General features: G+C 41.8%; 3 protein-coding genes across 3 annotated transcripts; 2 read left to right on the forward strand and 1 right to left on the reverse strand.

Moving 5' to 3' along the window:
• Positions 1-3,312: 3,312 nt before the first annotated feature.
• Positions 3,313-10,623, forward strand: MUB4 (membrane-anchored ubiquitin-fold protein 4 precursor). Its single transcript, XM_008792886.5, has 4 exons — positions 3,313-3,674; positions 3,760-4,009; positions 6,256-6,426; positions 10,184-10,623. Exons 2-4 carry the CDS (start codon positions 3,880-3,882, stop codon positions 10,237-10,239), a joined length of 357 nt encoding a protein of 118 aa, XP_008791108.1. The 5' UTR covers positions 3,313-3,674; positions 3,760-3,879; the 3' UTR covers positions 10,240-10,623.
• A 3,091-nt stretch (positions 10,624-13,714) lies between these two features.
• Positions 13,715-16,985, reverse strand: LOC103708129 (GRAS family protein RAM1-like). The gene is made up of 3 exons (XM_088719526.2): positions 16,574-16,985; positions 15,834-16,495; positions 13,715-14,948 (listed from the first exon to the last, which is right to left on the reverse strand). Exons 1-3 carry the CDS (start codon positions 16,983-16,985, stop codon positions 13,845-13,847), a joined length of 2,178 nt encoding a protein of 725 aa, XP_088575652.2. The 3' UTR covers positions 13,715-13,844.
• A 2,102-nt stretch (positions 16,986-19,087) lies between these two features.
• On the forward strand, positions 19,088-24,305 carry LOC149753596 (uncharacterized). The gene is made up of 2 exons (XM_089929997.1): positions 19,088-19,451; positions 20,004-24,305. The coding sequence occupies exon 2, from the start codon at positions 22,274-22,276 to the stop codon at positions 23,597-23,599; it is 1,326 nt and encodes a 441-aa protein (XP_089786123.1). The 5' UTR covers positions 19,088-19,451; positions 20,004-22,273; the 3' UTR covers positions 23,600-24,305.
• Positions 24,306-25,844: the final 1,539 nt, after the last annotated feature.

Genomic DNA, 25,844 nt, shown 5'->3' on the forward strand with positions numbered 1-25,844 from the left:
GGTTGAAAATTCTATAGGATTTATGGTTGAGCCAATACAACGGGAAAAATTATATGATTACAAGCTGAGCTAGGCCTATATTTATAAATATTCAAAAATAGCTTTGAAGTGAACCGGCCCAAATCCCATAGAGAGAGAGAAAAAAAAATCTAGGTCGGACCAATCTACTTTAAAGCTACTTATGGGTATTTATGAATACAAGTCTAACCTAGCCTATAATCCTATAATTTTGTTCGTTGTACTGGTCCAACCTATAAACCCCATAGAATTTTTTGGCTAATCATCCAAACAGGCCCTAAGGGCTCGTTTGGTTCGCGGGAAGCATTTTCCTTCCTAGGAATATGATTTCTGGGAAACAAATTCCTAGGAAGAGGATGCCTAGGAAAGTACTTTTGGCATGTTTGGTTGACCATGGGAAAGTGACAAATTTCCAAGATGCTTATGTTTGGTTGGCCATCCACTTTCCTAGGAAAGTTATATATAATTCCTATTATGTCCTTAATAAAAATTAGGTTTTTAATGCCTCTTTAATACTTCTTTAATGCGGAAGGGACTTTTTGGGAAAAAGTAAAGATGGAGTGATTCCCGCCTCATGGGAAAGTAACTTTCCCATGTTTCTCATGGGAAAGACTTTCCCATGAAATGTGGGAATCACATTCCCATGGGAATACAACTTTCCCTTCTCTCTCCTTTGAAAACTCCAACCAAACAAGAGGCATCTCATTACTTTCCCGTTGACCACACTTTCCCCCCTTCTTTTCCCGCGAACCAAACGAGCCCTAAGTGTTTAAAATACTAAATGAAAGCTAAATAGTGTTCAATAATATAATTTCCAACAAAAATTATATGCCATGCGAAGCCAATAATCACGAAATCTCCAAATGTATCTTGATGGCTTGCATACTAGTACATGCCATGCTATGCTCTACATCATCAGTTGCAACCATATATTCGAAAGCAATATAACTAAAAGCTTAATCACAAGTCACTGAAAATTCTTAACGATATTTCTTGTTGCTATTATTTATTAATTCTTGTTGTTTATGAGAGCAAGTATCCTAAATGTTATTGTCTCAATAAAAAAAAAAGTATCATGAAAGTTGTAGTAATTTTTTGGTAGATCTAGTATGGCCAGTTGTGGGCCTCTTCAAATAGATTTGGATTCACTTTTAGTATACTGACCTCACCTCTAAATGCAAACAATATAAAATGAGGGAGAAGCAAACAATATTTAGATAAGTATACTATTATATAATAGCACAGGAGTACCGCCCCCAATATCACACAACCAACCCCCAACATCCGGATATGTCCCCTTAATTAAGCTTGATATTTATATGACAAGTGATTTCTAACATTTTTTACACCATAAATTTTAATTTCTCTGTGTAGCTTTTTCTGAATATTTTTATCTTTTCTAAATTCTGCAGCTTTACCTCTAAATAAATGGTTTCATATGCTGAACCTGTGATTTTCTTTTGCTTTCTTCTTCCTTTTTTTTAGTAACATAGAGAGAGAATCTCTGTATCCGAACGAAAGGATTGCTCTCTGCATCCGCAATAACAAATTGAGTTAGAATAGAAGAAAATCCCCCATGGCAATAATCTGGGACTGTGGCTCTTTTCAGACTGTGCACGTGTTCAAAGAGACAAATAAGACGACAGACTGAATCACCTTCTTTGCGGCTTAGCACTCAGAAGAGATCTTATGGGCCTGTTATATAGCTACCCCTCCACCATTGCACCACATTGCCCGTTGTAGTTTATATATATATATATATATATATATCCTAAAAGGTCTTGATCAAAGCTTACTAAATGTGCCAGAAAATCCGCCACGTGATGCGCTTCGCCGAACACAGGACAACGGAGGATGGGTCCTCTTCGAATCTTGCTGAACTTGTGGGTACTCCTTGGATCTTGATGAATCCAGACCGTCCAAACTGTGGATCCCACGCCAGAACCCGTGAGGCCCAGGGGAAGCCAACTTGGGCACCATGATCAACGTCATCCACTACGTCTCTCTTTTGTCCAAAGCCCAAGGGCCCCGGTCGGCCCTCATGTTAGCGTTAGCAGCCGGGCCCTGGGCCCCCCTTTACCTATCCCCCCTATCGTCTTACGTGGACAGAATTTATCCACTCACCTTTTTTTAGTCCTTTTCTCTGGTGCTATTAACCAATTTCTATGTGTTGAAGTTATTTCTAATACTCAAAATCAGGTCCAAGGAAGTTATTATGAAATATTATTCTACCAAGACTAGGGTGCGAGACCCATCTACCATTAACTTGCAAAAGTTCGATGATGCATGAAAACTTATACATACTGCAAGCAACTTAGTAATATTGTGGTTAGATACAAGATTTTTACGAGTTTAAATTGTACTCTAGCCGAAGGAGGTATAATTGTGACCAATCTATGGTGCATCTATCGATTACTAAGGTCGAAACGAAGTTTAAATTTATGCTAACTTTCAATATGTACTAAGATTAATATTCATGTGGAAAAGTTGAGCAATGCAAGACTTGAACAAGTTTACTAAGGGTAAGCCATAATTCGAACCATTATTAGCACATTTAAATCAATCATGAACAGGCTAAAGCTCAACTCGCCTTATTAATCAATAATTTAATTTCAAAACTTCAACTTCCAACATCATTTATTTTCAATCCTTAGTCAAATTATACGTCTTAGTTAAACAATACATAATACATAAGTATGTTTACCCAAGAAAACAGCACATAAGTATGCATAGAAATAATCATAATTATATGAAAGGATTAACCATTTGTCATCTTAACCAAGCTAAAACCAATATATTAATATAAAGATAGATGATTCCTAGAGAAAAATTTCATGCTAGAATATGGCATGTACCATACATTTACATGGTGCAAAGATGAATGGCTCTTTTTGTATTGTTGAAGAGTTATGAGCAAGCTATGTAGTCGTGAACGGCTCTAAATGCTGAATTATTTGAAGTGATTTGTCAAAATAATGGTACTGCGTTTTATATTTGGGCTATGGTAAGTGATGAAGTGGCTTTTCAAGCTAGGCATATATTTATGGAGGCTAATAAGGTTGCGGACTGAGTAGCTTTTTATATAGTCTATCATTCCGAAATATTTTATAAAACTATTTTTTAATTTTATTGGATGTATCCGTACGAAGCGCCTATATTTAGAAAAAAAAATCATGAACAAGAAGCTTGGACCCTCATCTACACAAATTTTATTTTTAACTAATAATTTTTTAATAAAATAAAGGAAGTAAAAAGTGATGTGCTAAAATTTTGAGCAAGCGTCACGTGTTTCATGGAATCATTTGGTCAAGCAGAGCAGGGTCCGAAACTATCAACGCGCTTCCCCTTCCTTTCGCTGCCGTGTACAAATCGACCTTCTTTTTCCTACACCCACTTCTGTTCTCACTTCGTTTCTTCTTCTCCTCCATCTTCCCACGGAGCCGCCACGCTTTCTCGAACCCTAACCCTGGCGAAGCCAACAAATTATTTTATATAATCTCCCACGATCCGTTCTAGGGTTTTGCGGATTGGCCCCGCTCCACCCTTCGCCGATTCCCGGTGATCACTTCAAAATAACAGCGATTCTCTGCAATCCATCACAAGATCCACTCGCCTCCCGCCGATCTCGCCTTCTTCGCTGGATTTCATCACCGAAGGTGCGATTCTTCTTCGTTTTTCCGTTTCCTTTTGGGTTCAACTGATCTGTTTGATGTCTCCTTTGAATTGATTGGGTTTTGCTAGTTGGGTGAGCTCCTAATTCGCTGGAGAAGAGGAATTGGAGGCGTTTATTTCGTGATCTTTGGCTTGGGTTTTTGGTGATCGGTGGTAGCTCGGAGTTTGGGAAGGGGTTGAGGAGATCAAATGCCGGAAGAGGATCTGGTCGAGCTTAAATTCCGACTCTATGATGGATCGGACATCGGTCCGATCCGGTATTCTTCCTCCTCCACGGTTGCCATGCTCAAAGAAAGAATAATCTCTGAGTGGCCGCGAGGTAGGAGTCTCTGTTCCCTAGACCTGGGTTCTCAGATCTTTCATCATGCAATTTATTTCTCTAATTAGTTCAATTATGGATTCCTTAGTAGACTATACTGAGCAATAAAAGAAAAAGAAATTCTGTCATCTTCTATTACACTTTTACAAATAGGAATTTTGTTGATCTTGCTGGGCTCTGAGAACAAGGTGCTGTATTTTCAAATTCCCATTTTTTTTAACTTGCTTATTTTATGATTTCAAGTCACCTTAATGATATTGTTTGTGATGTTATATGCCAAATCTAGCAGTTTCATCGGAATGGAACCTTTTTGTTCAAATTTTTCCATGAGTTTTTGTGCTGTTAGAATTCAGAACATTTGCAATCATGTCCACTATATTTTCTTCTCCTACGATTGTTTGCTGCATAATCGATGATAACTTATGTTAAGTGCTTCAATTTTTGTATAATTAAGCTGATCTTTATAAATTCTGTGTCTTTTTGTTTGTTTGCCTGTTTGGTGTTGCTGGTGGTGGGGTGATGTAGTGGCCTTTCTTTTACCAAACAATTTCTTGTTTGTTCTGGTTCCTTATGATATTACGACAATTTATCATGCCTTTAAGGGTCCCTGGTAGCTAAATGTCAGAGCGGAGTCAATTTTTTTGAATGTGCTTTTCTAAATTTTTGATGGCTACTTTCTGTTGATGTCACAAGCTATAAGCTATAGGTTGCAGATGACTGATTGCTAACTTCTATAAATTTTGAGCTTACTATATTTAGTAGTTTTTCTATTGAAACAATCTGCCACATCATTTGTGGCATATAATTTGTTTTTGCACTCACATTCTGGTATTTCATGAGTTGCTACTTCCCTTAAGCTTGTATGTTGTGTCATGCCAATAAAGACAATATTTGCATCCTCTGGTTATGTTTTCTAAATAAAGACATACCCTGCATGTTTTCCTATTTTCGTTCTTATGTGTTTCTTTGCTCATGTTGTGTAATTTTGGGAGCCATATATGCAGGTTTCCGTTGTACTCCAAAAAAAAAATTGGTTAAAAACTTTGACTTGTGGTACTTGAATGCCCATGATATTCTCATGCTTTTGTTATCCTATTATCTTATTGACAATTTTTTTTGTCTTGTGGTTGGTCACTATAAAGTTTAATATCTTAGGTGATGTGCATCTCGTATGCTCAGATTTCACCTTAGTATCTGAATCTAATGTCATTCTCTTTTTCTTTTTAATATTTTTAGGAAACCCTTTAAATATGTCTGCTATAGAATCTGCTGTATCTGTTTCTATATAACTACACAAGATGGTGGTGTTTTGCATATTTGTTAGGTGAATTGGATGATACATTCAGTCATGCAACACTTGTTTGGATAAAACTATTGTAAGACCCCAATAGACATATATGGCTTAAAATTTTGAGCAACAAGGGAGACCCTAGAGACATGCTCAACATAGTTGTATGACCATGATGAGGGGAAGATCAAAAGGCATGGGGAATGAGAATTAGAAGTGAGTGTGTTCATGAGAAGTGAGGAATTGGACCCCAAAAAGGATTTGATGGTGGTGAATAGATGAGATAGTCATTTTCTACAAAACCTTTATGTTTCATGTTGAATCATTTGAAAAGAGAGAACCAAGGGCAGGCTTAGAAAAACTAATTCAAGTTACTTGAAGCTTGTGTTGCTGCATTTTATTGATATTGAAAATAGAGAGGCGGGATGCTTGAAGTGCAACAGGAATAGATGAGATGATGTAAATAAGTTTATCTTCACTGCTAGAATTGGAGTCGAAGACCAGTACCGCTAATGTCGAATTGCTTTTGTAATTTATGCTGCTATTGTGCAACTGATAATGGAACATAATTCTTTTGTGCTATTTAGTTTGAACTGTCATTGCAGAAGGTTGATATTTGAGACAAAATAGCAATTCTGTATTTTGAGCTAGGACTTAAACATTTACTGGCAATATTGCTGTTGTGAACTGATTGGATGAACAGGATGTTTGTTCTTTTATCAACATAAGGAAGCTATCTGGAAAAGTAAATATATCACATGCTGTTTATGTCACTTGGCACAAATAAATATAGCAATTCTTGCTCCTAGGATGGACTTAAACTTTCATAGCGTTGTTAGTTTATCTAACGTACATTTATGTTAGCATTTGATATTTGGACTATTTGACATTTTTTGTTATTTTATCTTTTGTTGACTTCCATTAGCATTTCATTATTATTATTATTATTTTTGTGTAGATAAGAAGATTATACCAAAGGTGGCTAATGATGTAAAGTTGATAAGTGCGGGGAAGATTTTAGAAAACAACAAAACAATTGCCCAGTGCAAGCCACCTTTTGGCGAGCTTCCTGGAGGCGGTATCACCATGCATGTTGTTGTTCAACCATCATCTGCTAAGACAAAAACAGGTTAGTTCAATCTTGTTGTTTGATGCTATAGGCCATGAGCTCTAAATTTCTTTGATTAACCTCTTCTCAAATTCAATGTTTGGTGGAGTATTATCCAATTCAATGCTGTCTTTCTTTCTCTGATGAAATGACAAGTTTGTTGATTCTTGAGAGATAGCTTTAGCATAGGTTAAAAAATGATCTCGATGAACACCTGCCAGATATTTTCATTTAAAATTAATTATTGAAATTCTAGAATCTTGTGACCCATTCTCCACACATGTTGAGCCTGAGATTTTGGTTAATGATCGAGATTCCAAAGGGTTTCCAGGAATTCTATTTATTAGAATGTGCGTTGTAGTGGATATCAATATCCACCAAATATGAAGTGTTTGTGAGCATTATTTGGTTGGTGCAAACATAAAGAAAGAATATGTAACAAGCTCAGTACCTCGCCTACAAGGCTAGCTAGAAGGTACTTTTTGGGTTACTTGGCACTATATAAGTATCGAGACCTATCCGGTGCATAACTGATGTGAGACTAAACACATGCTTGCACCGGTTCTTACTCCATTCGTTTAAGTCCTGGCGTCCTTGCTAGGCTAAGGGTTGAAATCCAATTACAAACACTATGATCGGTCTGTAGTCAGCCTCAAAAGGGTTCGTGTTGCGTGTTCATTAGTCCATATGGGCCTTGAGTCGGCTTTCCTCTAATATCATTTGCAACAACAAATGACCTTATCCAACATGGCTAGTCGTAAGATGTTATTTGGGTTTCTTGGTCTTATATAAGTACCAAAAAACACTCCAATACACAACTATATGTGTTTAATCCTATATCAGTTATGCACCAGGTAGATCTTGGGTATTTATATAGGGCAAGGAATCAAAATAATACCTTGCAACGAGCTTTTTGGGTGAGGTTCTGGTTTGTTACAAATGTTATCAAATTGAACTTGGCCCATGGCCTATATAGACTAGGGGATATTATAGCACATGCCCTTTTGGGGCTAGTCATTGGTTGATCATGGTGCTTATGATTGGCTTGATTGAATTTGGACCCTTAGTCTGATGAGGATGCCTAAGCTTAAATGGAAGGAGCATGCGAGGACCCGTGCAACCATGTGTTTCGTACCACATCATTTGTGTGTTAGGAAGATCTTGGGTACTTTTATAGGGCCGAGGAATCCAAATAACACTTTCCGGCTATCCTTTTTGAGTGAGATCCTAGGTTGTTACAAAATATGTAATAGAATTGTCAAATGCTTCATATGTGGAGGTTCTTGGTATGATAACCATAAAATTTATGCATTCAAGTAGGTTTTGTATGTGCTACAAAAATATCTACACAATTTAAAGCTACTAGTTCCAACATTAAGACTCAAAACTCAAGCCATGTTTATTTGTGAAGAGCAAGAATGGGCTGTACATGCCAAGCCAATGGTCCTTACAGATTGTCTCTTTGCATAACAAAAATATGAAGCTTGCATCAACCTAGACCAAGATCAGGCATGCTGAATGTGTAACTGATCTTGCTTTCATATACAGGAAAACAGGCTCGAATGATTGGTATGAGACCATCATTTGCTGTGAGATCTGTTTACGTCTTATATATGGTTAGCCATTAGCTTATGCACATAAAGGTAGCACAACCTTCCAAGCCAAGCATGCCTTGTGTGTTAGGTAAACTGGTATACCAGTTGGGACAAAGCTGATTTCGAGCTGGGCCTACATTCGAGCATCAATTTATAACATTCTAGCTTGGGCCTAGCATGATAACTACATTCTAGGTCTGAAAGTGGACTCGTCTGATATCATCAATGTCCAAGTCTGGTCCATCGCTGCCTAACTGATGGATATAGCAGAGAGAAAAAATAGAAAAACGGGGGGGGGGGGGGGGGGGGGGGGGGGCGGGCAACCTTTGGAAACCTCCCTGTCTGGTAAATCCATTAATTTGAACATTAAGGCTATTGATTAGAGAGAAATCACCTTGCTGAGGAGGAGGTATGAATTGATTGGGGAAGGACTTGTTACTTGTTTTTGAGTCTCTCTTCTCGCCACCTCTTGGAGATCTCCACCATGTGGTCATACCACCGTCAAATCAGGGTGACCTTGTATTTGTTTCATTGGTCCTCCAGTTGACATGTCTCCTGCTGCTCGCCTTGCCTTTGAAAATGAAGAAGAGTGGAGAGAGAAGAAGAGACACTGGAATAAGGGCATAAAACACTAAAGTAAGTTGGATTTTAACATATGAAAATATATAATATCACTGTATGATATGTGTATTATATCATTGGGTTGGAATCATCCTGTTTGTTTTGCCTGAGAAACTTTGTCATACCATAAGTTTTAGATTAGCGTGCCTTGACTGGGCATAAATGTATACACCTCCACTTAGCCTATGCCCATATCTGGTGGCAGGTACATGGCTGTAGATTTAACTCGTGCTGCACTGGCCTGTTAGCTCTGCTAGACCTGACGTGTTTGGTGACACCTTGCGTACTGCGTAGGTTTGACATGTGTTGGTTGTGCATGGTTGCCTTGTCCTCATAACACTTCACCAGACATGACACATGCCATTTGGTAGAGCCCCATAGAACATCCGCATATGCGAGCTTTGTACTTATCAAACTTTTACTTATGGACTGATGCACCCACCAAATCCCCACGAAGGGGTTCTAAATGCACTTTTAGAGTTGCATGGAGCTCCTTCAGATACCTTTTGGATGTCACACGTAGCACAAGATCGTGCAAGTGGAGGAGCAATTCTTTGTTGATGAAGAACTTCTGTAGATCCAGAAGATTGATCTTGCTTGGTGTTCCCACGGAAAGATAAATGAGAACTAACAGATCACATCATGGGGAATCAAACCTTGGACCTCCTCTGTGATGTTGAGGATGTGGATGCCGGGGGGTTGGGCAAAGCCTTGGTTTGTATTAATTTACTAACCTGGTAGAAATTTTAGGGTTAGATGATGTGACTGTGACTTGAATTCATCATGTCATCACATGAGATTTTTCTTTTCCTCTTTTGAGGGTTATAATTTGAATGCCAACCATGTCATCGCATGAACTTCCTTGAATAGGACTAGCAAGCATTGTTAACATGCATCTGCATTGTGGTTTGTAATTTTGATTTTTAATATGATATAACCATGCCTTGGTTGGTACCAGCATGTTAACCTGCTGAAGTATTAAGTGGAATTGGCTAAATATGAGTTTGGAGCGTATTCATTTTATCGTTCAGATAAAGTTTATAAATGGTGCATGTTTTTGCTTGTTAGCACCAACACACTTTGCCAAACTGAATCTATATTACACTATTCATCTGGGCAGCATGCATCTGCATTGTGATATAAGTTTTTCTTTTAACATTTGGGATCTGTACCTTCTTGAAGTTTTTAAGGAATTACAAACCCGAGAGTTTCTTAACAACAAGCGGTTGAAAGGCTGTTGGATGGTGTGTTTGACTGATAATATGCTTTTGCCTGCACTTAACACTGCAATATTGGCTGTTGGCATCATACTTTCTTTGTTATTTTACATTTCCGCCAAATCTCTTAGCCATTTTCTTCCTGGTTTAATTTCTCAGTAACTTCAAAATCATGAACTGTAGTCATCTCTCTAGATATAGTATTGGCCCAAGGCTCTTCCATGTCCTGATTTTATCTAGGGTATATGCAACCATTTGGGAATTAGTTTCAGCCAGAGATGGGATATCTTAGCATGCATGGTGTTTCCTATGGTCTAAACTACTTTTCTGCTTTCTTCTGATCAGAAAAGAAGGTTGATGACTTGCCAAAGAAGACGACCTGTTCTTGCACAATATTGTAGAATCAGGAGCTGCCTATCTTGTTCATGTCCAGCTGCAAGAGTACTGTTACATACCATTGGGTTGATGGGGAATAGGAGAACATCATAATCACTTCTGGTAGTTCTGTTATTGGAGGAATGCAGTCCTCCATGTATTGTTGCCTGAATGCTGTTGTGCCAGTCAAGAGTTGGTTTACGTTTTGTGGTATTGTTGTGAGCCAGGTTCATGACATAGGAAGAGGAGGCCTTTATATGATCACAGGTTATATATATGAAATGGTTCTTCACAGTGTTTCTGTTCAGACATTTAATTCTTCTTTCTTTCAATCATGTTCTGTATATTGTCTGAATTAACTCAGCATTTAAGAGTGTCAGTGACATCCCTCCTGCCTCTCTGTTCTTCAACCCATTATTCTTATGGGCCTTGTGCACAAGACATCCATGGATGCTAATCCACGGTTTGGAACTGATTGTCTTGAACGAGAATGCTTGGGTTATTGGCTAAGATGAATCTGTTGTACCATCAGGGAGGATAGAAGTGAGTTGATTCCCAATACGTACACTGCTAATTGATCATAAGAACTGTTTGTATTTGTGTTGCATGTCAAGAAAAAATATTCTTAAATTTATCTTGTGAGATAAGTTAATTACACTTACAATGATGGATATCTTAATAACATTGAATGGTGACCTGAGGTTCAGAGTGCTAAGCAATTGCATACCAGGATCTGAACAGTTGTAATTTGTGATATACTTTGTTGTCTAACTATAAAAATGGTGCATAATTCAGCAGGAGATTCAGAGATTGTGGTGTGTATATCTGGTGTTTCCCAAGGAAATTTAAACAATGGACTGCAGTCCATAAGGTCTTTCTTTTGAATAGAAAGATCTAATTTCAGTGAGGCCACCGGAAGCTTGAGGCTGGTTGTTATTGCACTTCGGTTTAGTTCCTAAATTGCAACTCAGAATAATTAGTTAATAGGTTCTTCACCAAGCTTAAAAGACGAATTATCCAGTGCTGTTTTCTCCCTTGATGATCTTTATCTAGCTGATCACTTTGGTGTTGCTTGGTGTTTCTCATAACAATTGTGATAAACTGAATTATTTTTTCATGTGATAAGATCTCAGTATAGTTTTTGGTTTCCAATTATGCTAGTAGAGTGCCCGTGGTTTATGTGATCACTCTTCTTGTCAAATAGGGTTTCGGTAACCCAAATAAACTTTTCATGTGTAATTTATGGGCAACCCAAGCATTTTTCATAGAAAGATTTAAGATCTTCTGGCATCCAGATAGGTCCTTACTAGTTTAATATGGTATTGGTTGTATATCATGTATTATATAAGACTAGGGATGCATGGATATTTTGTGCTGATATGATTTTCATACCCTTATAAGGGTAATACTGTAAAGAAGCAAGGGAAGTGCATTGACCAAAATAAAAAGTTATTGTTGCCATGCTCCGAACCTAGAACGTAATAGCTGCATACTTGTATAATGGACCATACAAGCATATAAGGTTATAGATCATATCAAAGCAATAATAATTTTTAAAAATTTATTTAATCAAGAACTTATTCAAATAATACTAAAAATCTAATAATAAGCTATGACCACGTAAGCAGTGGCATGGGTCAGAACGTACAAAGTGTCAAATATGACTATTCTTAACTATCGATGATATAGTGTCCAAATACTACTATTCTAATCACTGTGGTGCGGTGTCAAAATCAGTTTCTCAGATTACAAGTCGACAGGGCTAACGAATAATTTTTATTAGATGGGTCAAAATATAGCCGTGCTGAGAATACATAGATATAAAAACTAATTTCATAATTTGTTCGGTCATATTTTCTAAATTTTATAACACATATCATAATTTAAAATGATCAATATCATAACATTAATATGCCTGACTCGTTTAACTAAGTATAAAATAGATATCATAATTAAATTTAATCAACTAACTATTATTTTACTAAAAATTTGGAAAGCACACATTAAAGCAATATGTTACTTACCTCTTCTCGTTTCAAAAATTCTACTTCAGTTAGGCAGATCAGGTGCACCTAGTTTAATATCATTAAAATATTATTAATTTAATCATCATTTCATAAGCTAAGAAGTCAAAAATTAAACACTACTAGAAAACAACCTCATGCCTCCAAATCAGGCCAGTCAAGGAGTCCATGCAAGAAGAATTCAACTGGTTTGATGAAGATCAATAGTGGCCAAATTTCGAAAAATCTAGCTGGAGTTGAAGCAATGGGCTGGTCTACCATCCTAATACCGAGGCGGTTGCGGGTCTCCAAACTAAGTGAACTTAGATCCAAGCAATAAGAAAAGCAAGGCTTATACTAGGATCCTTGAGCCTGCCTAGAGAGAGAAAGAGGGAGAGGATAGAGAATCTCTGCTCGGGTTTAGCCAGAGGTTTGGGTTTGGTCCGTTGATAGCATAGGCCATCCTGGATCATCATGTCACGACCATAAATTAGGAGGTAAAAGAGGATTTGTGAACTAATCCATAAGTAATAAGTGAATAAATAATTGAAAGAAAATAAAAAAAATAGAAGAAGAAGGTAGGACGGAAGGGAAAAGAAGAGAGGGAAGAGCTCGCAACGGAGGCGGCGAAGACCATTGCAGTGGCAAGACAGTTGGTGATAAAAAAGAAAATGGAAGAAAGAGCCGAAAATAGCGATTTTGGCCCTTCTCTTCATGATCTCAGGCAGGGGCTCTAGTGTCAGTCTAGAGCAAAGGAATAGGAGGTAGAAAGCTTACCGAGGCAGCTCGGGCGGCGGCGGCGGCGGCAACTTCCGATGAAAATAGGGGTCTCAAAATAGTGAAATAGAGCACACAAAAGAAAATAAGAAGAGAAGAGGCTTCGGATAGTGGTGCCCGGCCGGCGTACCACGCCGGCCACCGGAGAAGAAGAAGAAAGAGGAAGGAAAGGGCTTGGCGGAGGTGCTCGGCCAAGGGATGAAGAGAATTTATAGAGAACTTTGGGAGAGGATGAACTCGGCAATTGTTGCATCGCCCGTGATTTTTGCGGTGGATGAGCACGACTGAACGGCCCGCGGAGTCGTCACCAGCCACGACTCCACGGTCTTATCCTCTCAATGAATGGGGAAGAGGGGGCAGAGGATCGCGATCCTCTATTCTGATTCTTCCCTTTGCTATGAGCTGAAGTCGGTTGGGCTTGACGACTCCAATCCAATACAGGCCTATTCTCACAGTTGTTTAGACTGAGATCATAGCAAATCATCATACTTCTTGAGAAATTATACCTTACATCAGGTGCACCATATATGTTAGTGGTGTAATGGGATCCACAGGAACGAAAGATTTGATTGGCGTTATGCATTCTAAGCTTGGTGCACCCGATCGGTGTAGAGTATAATTTCTCCTTCCTGCCAACCTACTCTAAAAATAACTGCATCATCATCATACATATAATTAACTTTATCTACATACAATATATACCATAAGTTCAACCGTATACCTTATTATTTCATCTACCTACTTAATCCCTCGTCTGAGCTCTTATTCATGGCCATACCACGAGAGACCAAACCCAAGCACACGCAGGCAAAAACACCACGACCTCCAAATCCAAGACCCATCGATCCCCATCAACACCTCCACGCCGAAGCGGCGATGATTGCCCTGTCCTGCCACCCCAACAACAAGCACCCATTGTCCTCCGTCAACCTATACCCATCGCAGGCATACAATCCCAACAATATACGGCTCTGGTTAACGGAGTTAGCACTCAACGCCACCCCCTTGAATCCTCTCCCCTCCATCACCTTCCTCCACCTCCCCAGCCTCTCATGCCTCGCCACCCTCTCCGCTCCCTCGCTCGCCACGATGTTCTTGATCTCCGGCGCGAAGATGTACTGCTCCACCTTCGCCCTCGCCGCCGAATCCGCCGGAAAAGTAGCGTCCAACGAGTCGAATATTGCCGAGTAATAGTGCAATGCCTCCAAGAACCTCCCCAAGAAGTAAGGCCCATTGTGGCTGGCTTCGTGTTCCACTAGAGTGACGATTTTGGGCGCCTGGTCGCGAATCATGGAGAGGAGCTGGCCGAGGTGGGCGCCGGGGACGCGGTGGAGGCGGCATACGGCGTTGACGGCCAGGGCCTCGCCGATGCGGCGGTGGAGCATGCCTGGGAGGAGGTCCTCGAGGCGGTCGGCGACCGCGGGGTGGAACTCGAAGGGCACGCGGATGGAGTGGGCGAGCTCGGCGAGGTGGCGGCCCGTCTGGCGGACCGACTCGGCCGGGTGGCCGACGCCGGTGATGCGGAGGGCTGGCGGCCCCCCCGGGCGGGCGGCGAGCGCTTGGAGGAAGGCGGGCCATTGGTAGCCTTGGACGATGTCGAGGTCGACGACGTGGACGCGGTCCTCGGACTCGAAGGCCTCGAAGATGGCCTGGTTGGCGGTGAAGTGGGCGAATTTGATGTAGGGGCAGGCCTGGTAGAGGATCTGGTAGATCTTGAGAGTGTCGAGGGTGGGGAACCAGGGCCTGGGGGAGGAGGAGGAGGAGGGAGAGGGAGAGATGCGGGCGGCGAGGGCGTCGGCGAAGCAGGAGGCAACGCGCTGCATGGAGTCGCCGAGTGGGGAGACGACGCTGTTCAGGTGGTGGAGGTAGCGCCGGGCGGCGAGGTAGTCGTCCTTGGCCACCGCCTCGGCACACGCCAGGAGGAGGTGCACCAGCTGCAACCCACTGTCTTGTTCCTGATAAATGGATCGAGCAAAATATTTAGATAATTCTTTACAATAATATATTCTACTAAGTCAGACTTTCAAACTAATTAATTGAAATTATGAACAATCGGATAGAAACTGAGGGATGACAACAATGGATGTATAACATTTACTTTTATATTGCTCGAATCTATAATCGATCCTACAATGACAACACATGGGTGACATAACAACAGTCGCACGTATCCACCTTTAGAAAGAGACAACACATCATCATATTAGACAATAATCTCTTCTCTTGTCTGAAGTTATGTTTGCACGTCTGGCATTAGCATCGATTTGTAGAGGGTTGACGGCTAGATGACAACTGCTCATAAATTATTTCAAATTTTAATCTCTAAATTATAGTGCATACATGCATACTGATCTCAGAAAGATGGATAAGCTTTAGATGTGAACTCGATAGCGACATCATGCTAGTAGTACCGTTGTCTTAATTAGTCTTTAGCATGTAACGTTTATGTTGCCTAAATGAAAGACATGAGCCCTAATATCAGTTGCTAACAAGGTTCTTTTCATCATCATTAAAATGGTTGTATGTCATGCACACTGAAGCTATTAAAGTTTGGACCTTGCAAATCCACTCTATAAAATATTGCACCCGTCTTTCCTCCTCCTCCCTCCCTCCCTCTCTCTCTCTCGCAGGAGGGAAGTTTTGTCAGGCATCAAGAATTATTTGAGTCGTGGGAAGCGTTATCCCTCAACATACGTGCAAACACGCATATGTTCCTCTATGTAACTACATATATGTATATCTGCATGTGTGTGAGTATTTATTGTGCATGCATGCATGTTTATGCACATGTATGCATACGTGCATGCATGTATGAAAGTGATCAGGAGAAAGACTAGCACCTGCTCCGACTCCGAAGGTATTATAGGGCCACTCAACAAGCCATGGTATGAAGATTCTACCAACTCAGTCTTACTCACTGATCCAAGCAATCCATGATCAATATCCCTCCCTTGCTGCTGCTGGCCTTGCTGCTGTGCCGCTCCCCCAACCCCAAACTGACTCATCTGATACAAATCCCCCTCTCCACTGATCTGCAGCCCTCCGGCCATCTTTTCACCCACACCATCTCCATATCTTGACTCCACTGTCAAGCAGTCCAGCAGCGATGGCAGTGTCGTTGTTGGTGGCATCTCAAGGGGCTCTGAAGAGCACTCGATCCCCCCTGTGCCATTCAATGATGATGTATACGTGCTGTAGTTCTCCCTACCGTACTCATCCAAGAATGCGTCCATCGCCGGCAGGGCGAGGCACTCTCCATGAGCAAACTGAGTGGAAGAAGAATATGGAGAAGAAAAGCTGTTAAAGACCTTGTGGAGTGGGCTCTGTGACTTCCCTTTGCTATGGTTGGATGAGTTATATGGAGGCGAGGTGCATCCATAGAGCCCATGCATCCCATGCACGTAGCCGTTACTGCTATGATGAGTACTGTAGATGGAGCTGATGCCTGTTCTCCTAGGTGATGACACCATGTACTCCCTTTTAGGTGAAGATACCATGTAATCTATCTTAGGAGAAGAGACTATGGAGTCCCTCCTAGGAGGAGATGACATGTACTCCCTCTTAGGAGAAGAGATCAGGCAGTCCCTCTTTGGAGAAGAGACCATGTAATCCCTCTTAGGGGAAGAGATCATGTAGTCCCTCTTAGGAGAGATCATGTAGTCTCTCCTAGGGGAAAAGACCATGAAGTCTCTCCTCGGGGAGGAGATCATGAAGTCTCTCCTCGGGGAGGAGATCATGAAGTCAGTGCCTGAATCGATCTGGTCGGCAAACAAGGACTCCCATAAGGAGATATCTGGCGACTGGATCTCGACGTCGATGTCCACGTCGTACTTGAGCCCTTGGAAGGTGGTCTGGTTGTTGGTCTCCGGCTCAAAGGAGGCAACCGCGTTGGATTCCGACACCGACGCCGTCGGTGAAGACAGTTGCTGATTGGTGCTAGAGATGCCATTGCTCTTTAAGCTCCCCATGCTTCCACATAGAGAGTTTATCATCTTCTATAGCTATAAAAACTCGATAAGAGAAACTCTTTTATCATCTTCCACATGGAAGCTCTTGTCATTGCACTTCATACCTCGAGGACAAGAGTGCTATAAAGAGAAAGGAAAGACACGGATATATTAGATATCGAAAGGTTTTTGTCTTAACGTACAACTTTTTTAACGGAGGTGAGGGAGGGGAATTTGGTGACAGAAATCCGGTTCTTGACTTCAAGCGTGTGGAGTTTTTTATGGTGGTGCATCGGTACCTTATTAAATTGCTCACAAGCCCTTTGGTTGGCCACCCAAGGGCCCCTTATCTCCTTGGAATTGATTACACTGGGCTTACCTTCTGTCGCCTGGGGGAGGGGGTGGGGCCCCACTGGCATTGGGTGGGCCGGCCTAAGAAGTAGATGACAAGGGACGCGGTTTAGGGGATATTTCATGGAGGGTTAAAGAAGGTGGGATGAGCATGACAGCCATGGAGGAGAGACAAGGAGGAGGAGCTTCGGCGATGTCGTCGGTAGCAGCGTCGTCGGTGGCGCCGCCTGGGCCTTGGATTTGCCGAAGGATCAGAGTCCTTGGAACTGCCCCTCTTGGGCTTTTCCTCGATGGCGGCATCTGCTGCACTTGTTTCTCTATTCACTTATTTTATTTCTTTTAAAAATATATTTGAAAAACCTAAGTTAGGTTTATGCTTCTATAGATGAAGCATATTTGTTAAAATACAAAACAAATAGGTGTTCCTATTTTATAAGAAATCTTGTGATAGCGTTTTCAGGCCCACAATTGCTTATTGTTCCAACTGCACCAACGAGAGCCGAACTCGACAAGTGAACCATCCTCAAATCATCCGCATGTACCGCGGACAGCACATGCTGATCGGTGGATCGGGGTTCTGTCTTTTGCGTCGAAGAAGAATTCACCTTCATTCGTACGAGTCGTCCACCGCACAACTCTCAACATGCTCCGAACAGATCATTCATCCATCTGCATAGATCTCAAGCCATCGGTGGATGATCTAATGGTAGATTTAGGGTTGTAAATGGATCGGGTCGACCTGCGTAAGATCCGACCCGATCCGAATTTTAGGACCGTGGGGACGGATCAGATCCTAAATTTGGACCCGTTCTATTTTTCGGATCGGGTCGGGTCCACTCAATCTCGATCCGGACCCAATTCGACCCTTTTTTTTTGGGTTAGATTTTTTTTTTTTTAGAGAATGTTGAATTTGAACATGTGAATATAGCTTATCTAGTAAAATGTCTATTTCCTTTTCTAAAAAGAATTAGAGCAATAATTGCTTGATGTTATTTACTATTATATAGTGGAACTTTGAATATAAAAATACATAGACCAAAACCCGGATCCGGACCCGGACCCGGACCTGACCCGACCCGACCCGAATGATCCGTCGGGTCAAAATTTGTAGGTATGGATTCGATCCGATCCGACTTGATTTTCAACCGAGTCGGATCTGGATCTAAAATTAGGATCCGATCGAACAAGAAATTGGATCGGATCGGGATCACTCAAGACCCGACCCGACCCATTTATAGCCCTAGGTAGATTCGTGCCAAGGAAGGCGAATCCTTTTTTTTCATGCTGAAGATACACCCCGGCCCTTGATGGATTTGCATGACCCATCTGATTTTGATGTGGCCGTACTACTCTAGGGAAGGAGGAAGATGCACAAGGTGCATGCAGGTTGTTCTCAGTGCATGGCCCTTGGCCACATTTAGAGGTGGGCATTGGGCCGGGCCCATGGCCCGGCACTGGCACGGCCCGCTTGCTACAGTAACGGGCCGTGCTAGGCACAGTTCATAAAAGGGGGCCGGGCTGGGTTAAAGATTTCTGGCCCGCAGGCCGAGCCCGGCACGGCCCATAAGGGCTTGGACTAGCACGATTCGTGGGCCAAGCACGGCACGGCCCGCGGGCTAGCCCGGAACGGCCCATAAGGGTCTGAACCGGGCCCAAATATCAACTAAGCACCCATATCAGATCATGGTTGTAATAACCCCAAAATATTTTTTTTTTATATATAAAAAGGGATAGAATAGTCCTTTAAAATTGATATAAGGGGTAAAATTGGAAGGAATCAAAAGATAATGGCATAGTTGTAGATGCATTGAAGTGGTAAGGGTAAAATTGGAAGGAATCAAAAGTTAATGGCATAACGGTAGATATGTTGAAGTGTTAGGGGCAAAATGGGAATTTAATAATATTAAACAAAGGGTGAATAGTGTTTTGATGTGATTTAATTGGAGGGTTTGAGCTGGTGAAACCGAGAGAAAGAGGGAGGGGGTTCTCAGGCGTGAAACAGAGGAAAGAAAGAAAGAAAAAGAGAAGAAGAAGAAGAAGAAAGAAGAAGAGGAAGGGGATTCAAGGAGGAAAGGGATTCCGGTTGCACTTTCAGCTGAAGGAAAAAACGTAGATCTCCTTCCCCTCTACGCAAGGACCTCGATTTCCAAAAAGAAAAAGGTAAATATCCATCCCTATCTAGTCTTTTGATGACATTAGGCTATACAAAGGGTGGATATAGTCTAGAGGGGTCGGATAAGGGTTGTAGAGGTGGTTAAAAGAAGAAGAATCGGATTTTGACAAATTTTTCCGGCACTACGGAAAAACTGTGTCGAAGTCCCAACTTCGGCAAATTATTTAGGGGGTCAAACGGCCTCCGATGATGATGCATGTTATCTCTTTGGAATCCTGAGTCCTGAAAGTGGATCAAAACCGGGATGAAGTAACCCACTGTCAGTTCGGGTTACTGTTCATCCGAGTGGGAAAATAGGGGATTTCATGCCATAATAGGGTATTAAGCCCAGATTAAGCTAAGGGAGACCTTGTACTCGTGCAAGGGAGTCCCTAATACACATAAATGATGAGTTAATTAATAGAAAAAGAAAAAGAGAAAGAAAAGAAAAGATTTAGGGAACGGGGGAGTTGAATCAATTAAAGTTCCCTATATTATAATTGGCACGTAGATTATGGCCCTTGATACAAGACTAAATGTATTGTAAATGCATGTCACAGTTGGGCAAGAAGCTAGGAAACAAGAGGAAGAAGTTCCCCACTGCCAGCTGTAGATTTTTGGAGGCGTATCAGGGCTGTGCCAGATTGACAGGTGAGTGGGAGTTTGTACTTTGCACCATGAGCACATTCCTTAATTCATTTTCATGAATGTCGCCTGGTGTGAATTGATTCCACCTGAGCCTATTGATTAATTGTTGTTGTATATTCCTCTATATTTTGATTCTCCATGCTTGATTATTCTGTACATGCATTTGAGGGAACATTAAGAGGAATTACGAGGGGTTGATGAGTAATCAAATTGATTCCGAATTGTGAAATGATTTCTTTTGTAAATTGATTTCATTTCCTCTATTTTAAAGACTTGTGAGTCGTAGCTTGATTATACTCTTTTATGAGTAATTAAATTGGTTCCAAATTGTGAAATAACTTCTTTTGTAAATTGATTTCATTTCCTCCATTTCAAAGATTTGTAGAGCCCTTTTTAGTGGTATATTGAGTTGTATTGCACTTCCTTGACCCTCACTCCTAACCCTGATGTTAGTTTATGATTGGGTCATGATCGAGTGAGTGGTAATCTTGATTATACTCCTTTTTAGTAGAGTATTGGGAGGGTGCATTATGGCATTTATGCATGGCTTGGCAGTATCTGCAGGACACCTATAGTCGATGGGGTTGAACATCGGCCTTTGTGCACATAGTAGCCTTCTGGGTGGGCGGAGCCCAGTCCCTTCCTAGGGGGGGACACGGCCCTAGGCGTAGGATCGGCCGGTCCTACGACTTATATTCTGCTTGCCGCCGGGCATAGTAAGACCCCGCGAGGTGCAGTATGGCTTTCCGCGGATGTAGAATTCCCGCGAGGTGCCGTTTAGTATGTAGATGTGAGATGGATTTCTGTTCTGGATACTGGCCAGCATTTACATGATCAGTGTGGTATCTTATCCTGCATATGCATGTGACAGTAGGGAGTTGTTGCTGGTTCGCCTGGGGCGTAAAACCCACCTCCCGATAGCTGTCTAGCATTTACATTATCGATATGGTGTCTTATCCTGCATATGCATGTGACAGTGGGGAGTTGTTGCTGGTTCGCCTGGGGCGTAAAACCCACCTCCCGACAGCTGTCTAGTGATGATTTACATATTGGTGTGGTGTCATATTCGATATATGCATATGGCAGTAGGGAGTTGTTGCTGGTTCGCCTGGGGCGTAAAACCCACCTCCCGATAGCTGTCTAGTGATGATTTCAGCATATTGACACCTGATTTGTATGTTCCAGCATTATGATCTGTTGAGCATATTCATGAGTAGCATATATGTTTACTTGATTATTCCATATATGCTTCAGATGAGTTGATATTGATTGTGGTGATATTGATGATTTACTCCATATTCTCTATGTTGAGATCATGTTCATCTTGTTATTGATCTTGAGATTTCATCTCGAGCCATGATTATATTCTGTCTCATGTGCATAGTACTCTCTACTCCACTCACTGAGTATTCATATACTCACTCCCCAGTTTGGTGTTTTTGATTGCAGGGCAGGTATTGTATAGAGAGGAGCAGGGTTAGAGATTGCCTGCTAGCTGTGCCGCTCCATAGTATAGTATAATGTAGATAGAGGTTTATTCCCTTTTGGTGTATTATAAACCTTCTGTTGTATTTAGTGTATAGTTACAGTCATAGATCCTGTTGTGGATATGGGTTTGACCATTGATGGAATGGGAACCAGATTTTTATACATATGAGTTATATGCCTGAGATAATGTATTGATATATATTGTCCAGGTTCATTATGTGACGGATTATGTGATTGCTGCTCTGACAGGTAGTGTGTTGTATGTATTGAGATAATCCTGACAGGTCACCATAGGAAAGGTGATCATTTTGTGCATGCATCATGCCAAAATTTTCAGAATTTATTGATGGTTGATAGGTAGTAGGGTTCTACGTGGTGGCTGGTGGCCTTATGCCTACCCGCACCCTAGGACCGTCGCGGCGGCCCGCCGGGAACGGGGCGGGGGTCGTGACAAAGCTTGGTATCAGAGCAAAGGTTAAACAAGAGTCCTGTCAGAGCAATAGGATGAGTCAGGATTAAGTATAGGATTATACTATGGAGCATAGGATTTTTCTGTATGTTATTTTATGAGTCATTTACAACTCAGTAAAATATATCATGACTCAGTGTGTAACGACCATCCTCTCTTTTTGACTTTTTTAGAGAGATATAAAGAATACCTCCAAGGAGAGGACCTGCTCGTCCTGGAAGGAGGATGGAGCCAGATATAGCATTGGATGCGGGTTCTGCACATGTCGAGCCCCAAAGAGAAAAACCTCCTCCTGCTGATAGACGGAGGGTTGATGATCAAGGAGATGTAGGAAGTAGAGATGCATTGATGGAACAGTTACTGGCGGAGAATCAGGCTCTGAGGGAGCAGATTGCTCGAGGGAAATCTCCTGCCCCGCCAGTAGTATCTATCCCACCTCCTGTACCTGTGCCAAGAAGTTTGGCCAGGCGGGCTCTAGATGATGAGGGGATTACTGTACAGGAGTTTCTGAGGCTCAGAACCCCGGAGTTTAAGGGGGAAGAAGGTGAAGATCCTCAGAGATTTCTGGAGAAGACTGAAAAGATGATACGGAGACTGCCCTGTTCTGATGCAAGAGCTATAGAACTTGTAGGGCTTACAATGAAGGAAGATGCTTGGGACTGGTACCAGAGACAAGTGGAGGACAAATTGTACAGTAGGAATCCTCCAACCTGGGAAGAGTTCAGGCAAGCAGTGATGGATGAGTTTTTGTCTCCGGTTGAGAGGCAGAATCGGGCTCTTCAGTTTGAGAGGCTGAAGCAGATGCCCGGAATGAGCGTATCTGAGTACGCTCGTGAGTTCACTAGATTGGGGAAGTATGCTCCTTACATCATCCCCACTGAAGCTGCCAGGATAGAAAGATTCAGGCGGGGTCTGATTTCCCCGCTTTATAATGCAGTACTGGCAGTAGAGGTCCCCACCTTGTCTAGGCTGATTGATAAAGCAAAACAGTGGGAGACCAGAAACAAAGAGGAAAGAGCTGAAAGAGAACAGAGAAAAATGAGTATGGGGAAAGGGCAAAGCAGTAGAGATAGATCTGAGGGAGTAGATCTCTCGGAGGGCCCGATGGAGCAGTCTGTACGCTCAGCTCCACCTGCCCCACGTAAGAGGAAATGGAGGGAAAGAGGTCAATCACAAGATACTTTTCTACCATCAGTACCTCGTCCTCCAGTCACTATGGCCAGAACTGAATCTAGGTTCCAATCATGGCCAGTATGTGGCATATGTGGGAAGCAGCACCCTGGCAGATGCAGAATGGGTCAGGGAGTGTGCTACAGATGTGGACAGCCGGGTCATTTTGTCAGAGAATGCCCGCAGGGTGCCACCCAGCAGTTTGTGCCTTTGGCATCCTATCCTTCTGTGCAGATGGACAGGCCTAGTAGTAGGGAGCCTGTAGGCAGAGGTAGAGGTCAAGCACAAACATCACAACAGAGTGCTGGACCATCTCAACTGTCAGCTCCAGTAGGCAGAGGGCAAGGAAGGGTGTTCACGGTAAATCCACAGGAGGCATAGGCATCGAATGCAGCTGTGACAGGTATGCTCCTCATTGATAAGATTAAAGCTAGAGTGTTATTTGATTCTGGAGCTACCCATTCAGTCCCCTTATTTTGCTAAAAAGTTAGCTAAGGATAAGATATTAGTGCATATTCCCTTAGCTATTAGTACACATGTAGGGGATAGTATAAAAGCGAAGTATGTGTATCCTACCTGTGTGGTAGAGATAGAAAGTAAAACACTCCCAATTCATTTGATTTCCAATACCACACCGAGCAGAATATGAAGAGTAGATATACTCATCCCTTTGAGTAATCAGGTAATTTACTCTTTTAAATTCGAGGACGAATTTTATATAAGGGGGGAGGATGTAATAACCCCAAAATATTTTTTTTTTATATATAAAAAGGGATAGAATAGTCCTTTAAAATTGATATAAGGGGTAAAATTGGAAGGAATCAAAAGATAATGGCATAGTTGTAGATGCATTGAAGTGGTAAGGGTAAAATTGGAAGGAATCAAAAGTTAATGGCATAACGGTAGATATGTTGAAGTGTTAGGGGCAAAATGGGAATTTAATAATATTAAACAAAGGGTGAATAGTGTTTTGATGTGATTTAATTGGAGGGTTTGAGCTGGTGAAACCGAGAGAAAGAGGGAGGGGGTTCTCAGGCGTGAAACAGAGGAAAGAAAGAAAGAAAAAGAGAAGAAGAAGAAGAAGAAAGAAGAAGAGGAAGGGGATTCAAGGAGGAAAGGGATCCCGGTTGCACTTCCAGCTGAAGGAAAAAACGTAGATCTCCTTCCCCTCTACGCAAGGACCTCGATTTCCAAAAAGAAAAAGGTAAATATCCATCCCTATCTAGTCTTTTGATGATATTAGGCTATACAAAGGGTGGATATAGTCTAGAGGGGTCGGATAAGGGTTGTAGAGGTGGTTAAAAGAAGAAGAATCGGATTTTGACAAATTTTTCCGGCACTACGGAAAAACTGTGTCGAAGTCCCAACTTCGGCAAATTATTTAGGGGGTCAAACGGCCTCCGATGATGATGCATGTTATCTCTTTGGAATCCTGAGTCCTGAAAGTGGATCAAAACCGGGATGAAGTAACCCACTGTCAGTTCGGGTTACTGTTCATCCGAGTGGGAAAATAGGGGATTTCATGCCATAATAGGGTATTAAGCCCAGATTAAGCTAAGGGAGACCTTGTACTCGTGCAAGGGAGTCCCTAATACACATAAATGATGAGTTAATTAATAGAAAAAGAAAAAGAGAAAGAAAAGAAAAGATTTAGGGAACGGGGGAGTTGAATCAATTAAAGTTTCCTATATTATAATTGGCACGTAGATTATGGCCCTTGATACAAGACTAAATGTATTGTAAATGCATGTCACAGTTGGGCAAGAAGCTAGGAAACAAGAGGAAGAAGTTCCCCACTGCCAGCTGTAGATTTTTGGAGGCGTATCAGGGCTGTGCCAGATTGACAGGTGAGTGGGAGTTTGTACTTTGCACCATGAGCACATTCCTTAATTCATTTTCATGAATGTCGCCTGGTGTGAATTGATTCCACCTGAGCCTATTGATTAATTGTTGTTGTATATTCCTCTATATTTTGATTCTCCATGCTTGATTATTCTGTACATGCATTTGAGGGAACATTAAGAGGAATTACGAGGGGTTGATGAGTAATCAAATTGATTCCGAATTGTGAAATGATTTCTTTTGTAAATTGATTTCATTTCCTCTATTTTAAAGACTTGTGAGTCGTAGCTTGATTATACTCTTTTATGAGTAATTAAATTGGTTCCAAATTGTGAAATAACTTCTTTTGTAAATTGATTTCATTTCCTCCATTTCAAAGATTTGTAGAGCCCTTTTTAGTGGTATATTGAGTTGTATTGCACTTCCTTGACCCTCACTCCTAACCCTGATGTTAGTTTATGATTGGGTCATGATCGAGTGAGTGGTAATCTTGATTATACTCCTTTTTAGTAGAGTATTGGGAGGGTGCATTATGGCATTTATGCATGGCTTGGCAGTATCTGCAGGACACCTATAGTCGATGGGGTTGAACATCGGCCTTTGTGCACATAGTAGCCTTCTGGGTGGGCGGAGCCCAGTCCCTTCCTAGGGGGGGACACGGCCCTAGGCGTAGGATCGGCCGGTCCTACGACTTATATTCTGCTTGCCGCCGGGCATAGTAAGACCCCGCGAGGTGCAGTATGGCTTTCCGCGGATGTAGAATTCCCGCGAGGTGCCGTTTAGT

Source organism: Phoenix dactylifera, chromosome 4 (assembly GCF_051530095.1).
Source record: "Phoenix dactylifera cultivar Ajwa chromosome 4, Ajwa_hap1_PhDact_Kaust_v1.1, whole genome shotgun sequence".
Taxonomy (NCBI): domain Eukaryota; kingdom Viridiplantae; phylum Streptophyta; class Magnoliopsida; order Arecales; family Arecaceae; genus Phoenix; species Phoenix dactylifera.

Coding starts and splice junctions, on each gene's coding strand:
- MUB4 (XM_008792886.5), top strand. CDS start 3,880: ATGCCGGAAGAGGATCTGGTCGAGCTTAAATTCCGACTCTATGATGGA. Junction 4,010..6,255: donor AATCTCTGAGTGGCCGCGAG/GTAGGAGTCTCT, acceptor ATTTTTGTGTAG/ATAAGAAGATTATACCAAAG. Junction 6,427..10,183: donor ATCTGCTAAGACAAAAACAG/GTTAGTTCAATC, acceptor TCTTCTGATCAG/AAAAGAAGGTTGATGACTTG.
- LOC103708129 (XM_088719526.2), bottom strand. CDS start 16,985: ATGATAAACTCTCTATGTGGAAGCATGGGGAGCTTAAAGAGCAATGGC. Junction 16,496..16,573: donor CTCTTCTCCAAAGAGGGACT/GCCTGATCTCTT, acceptor CTCCTAAGATAG/ATTACATGGTATCTTCACCT. Junction 14,949..15,833: donor TACCTTCGGAGTCGGAGCAG/GTGCTAGTCTTT, acceptor TCCATTTATCAG/GAACAAGACAGTGGGTTGCA.
- LOC149753596 (XM_089929997.1), top strand. CDS start 22,274: ATGGAGCCAGATATAGCATTGGATGCGGGTTCTGCACATGTCGAGCCC.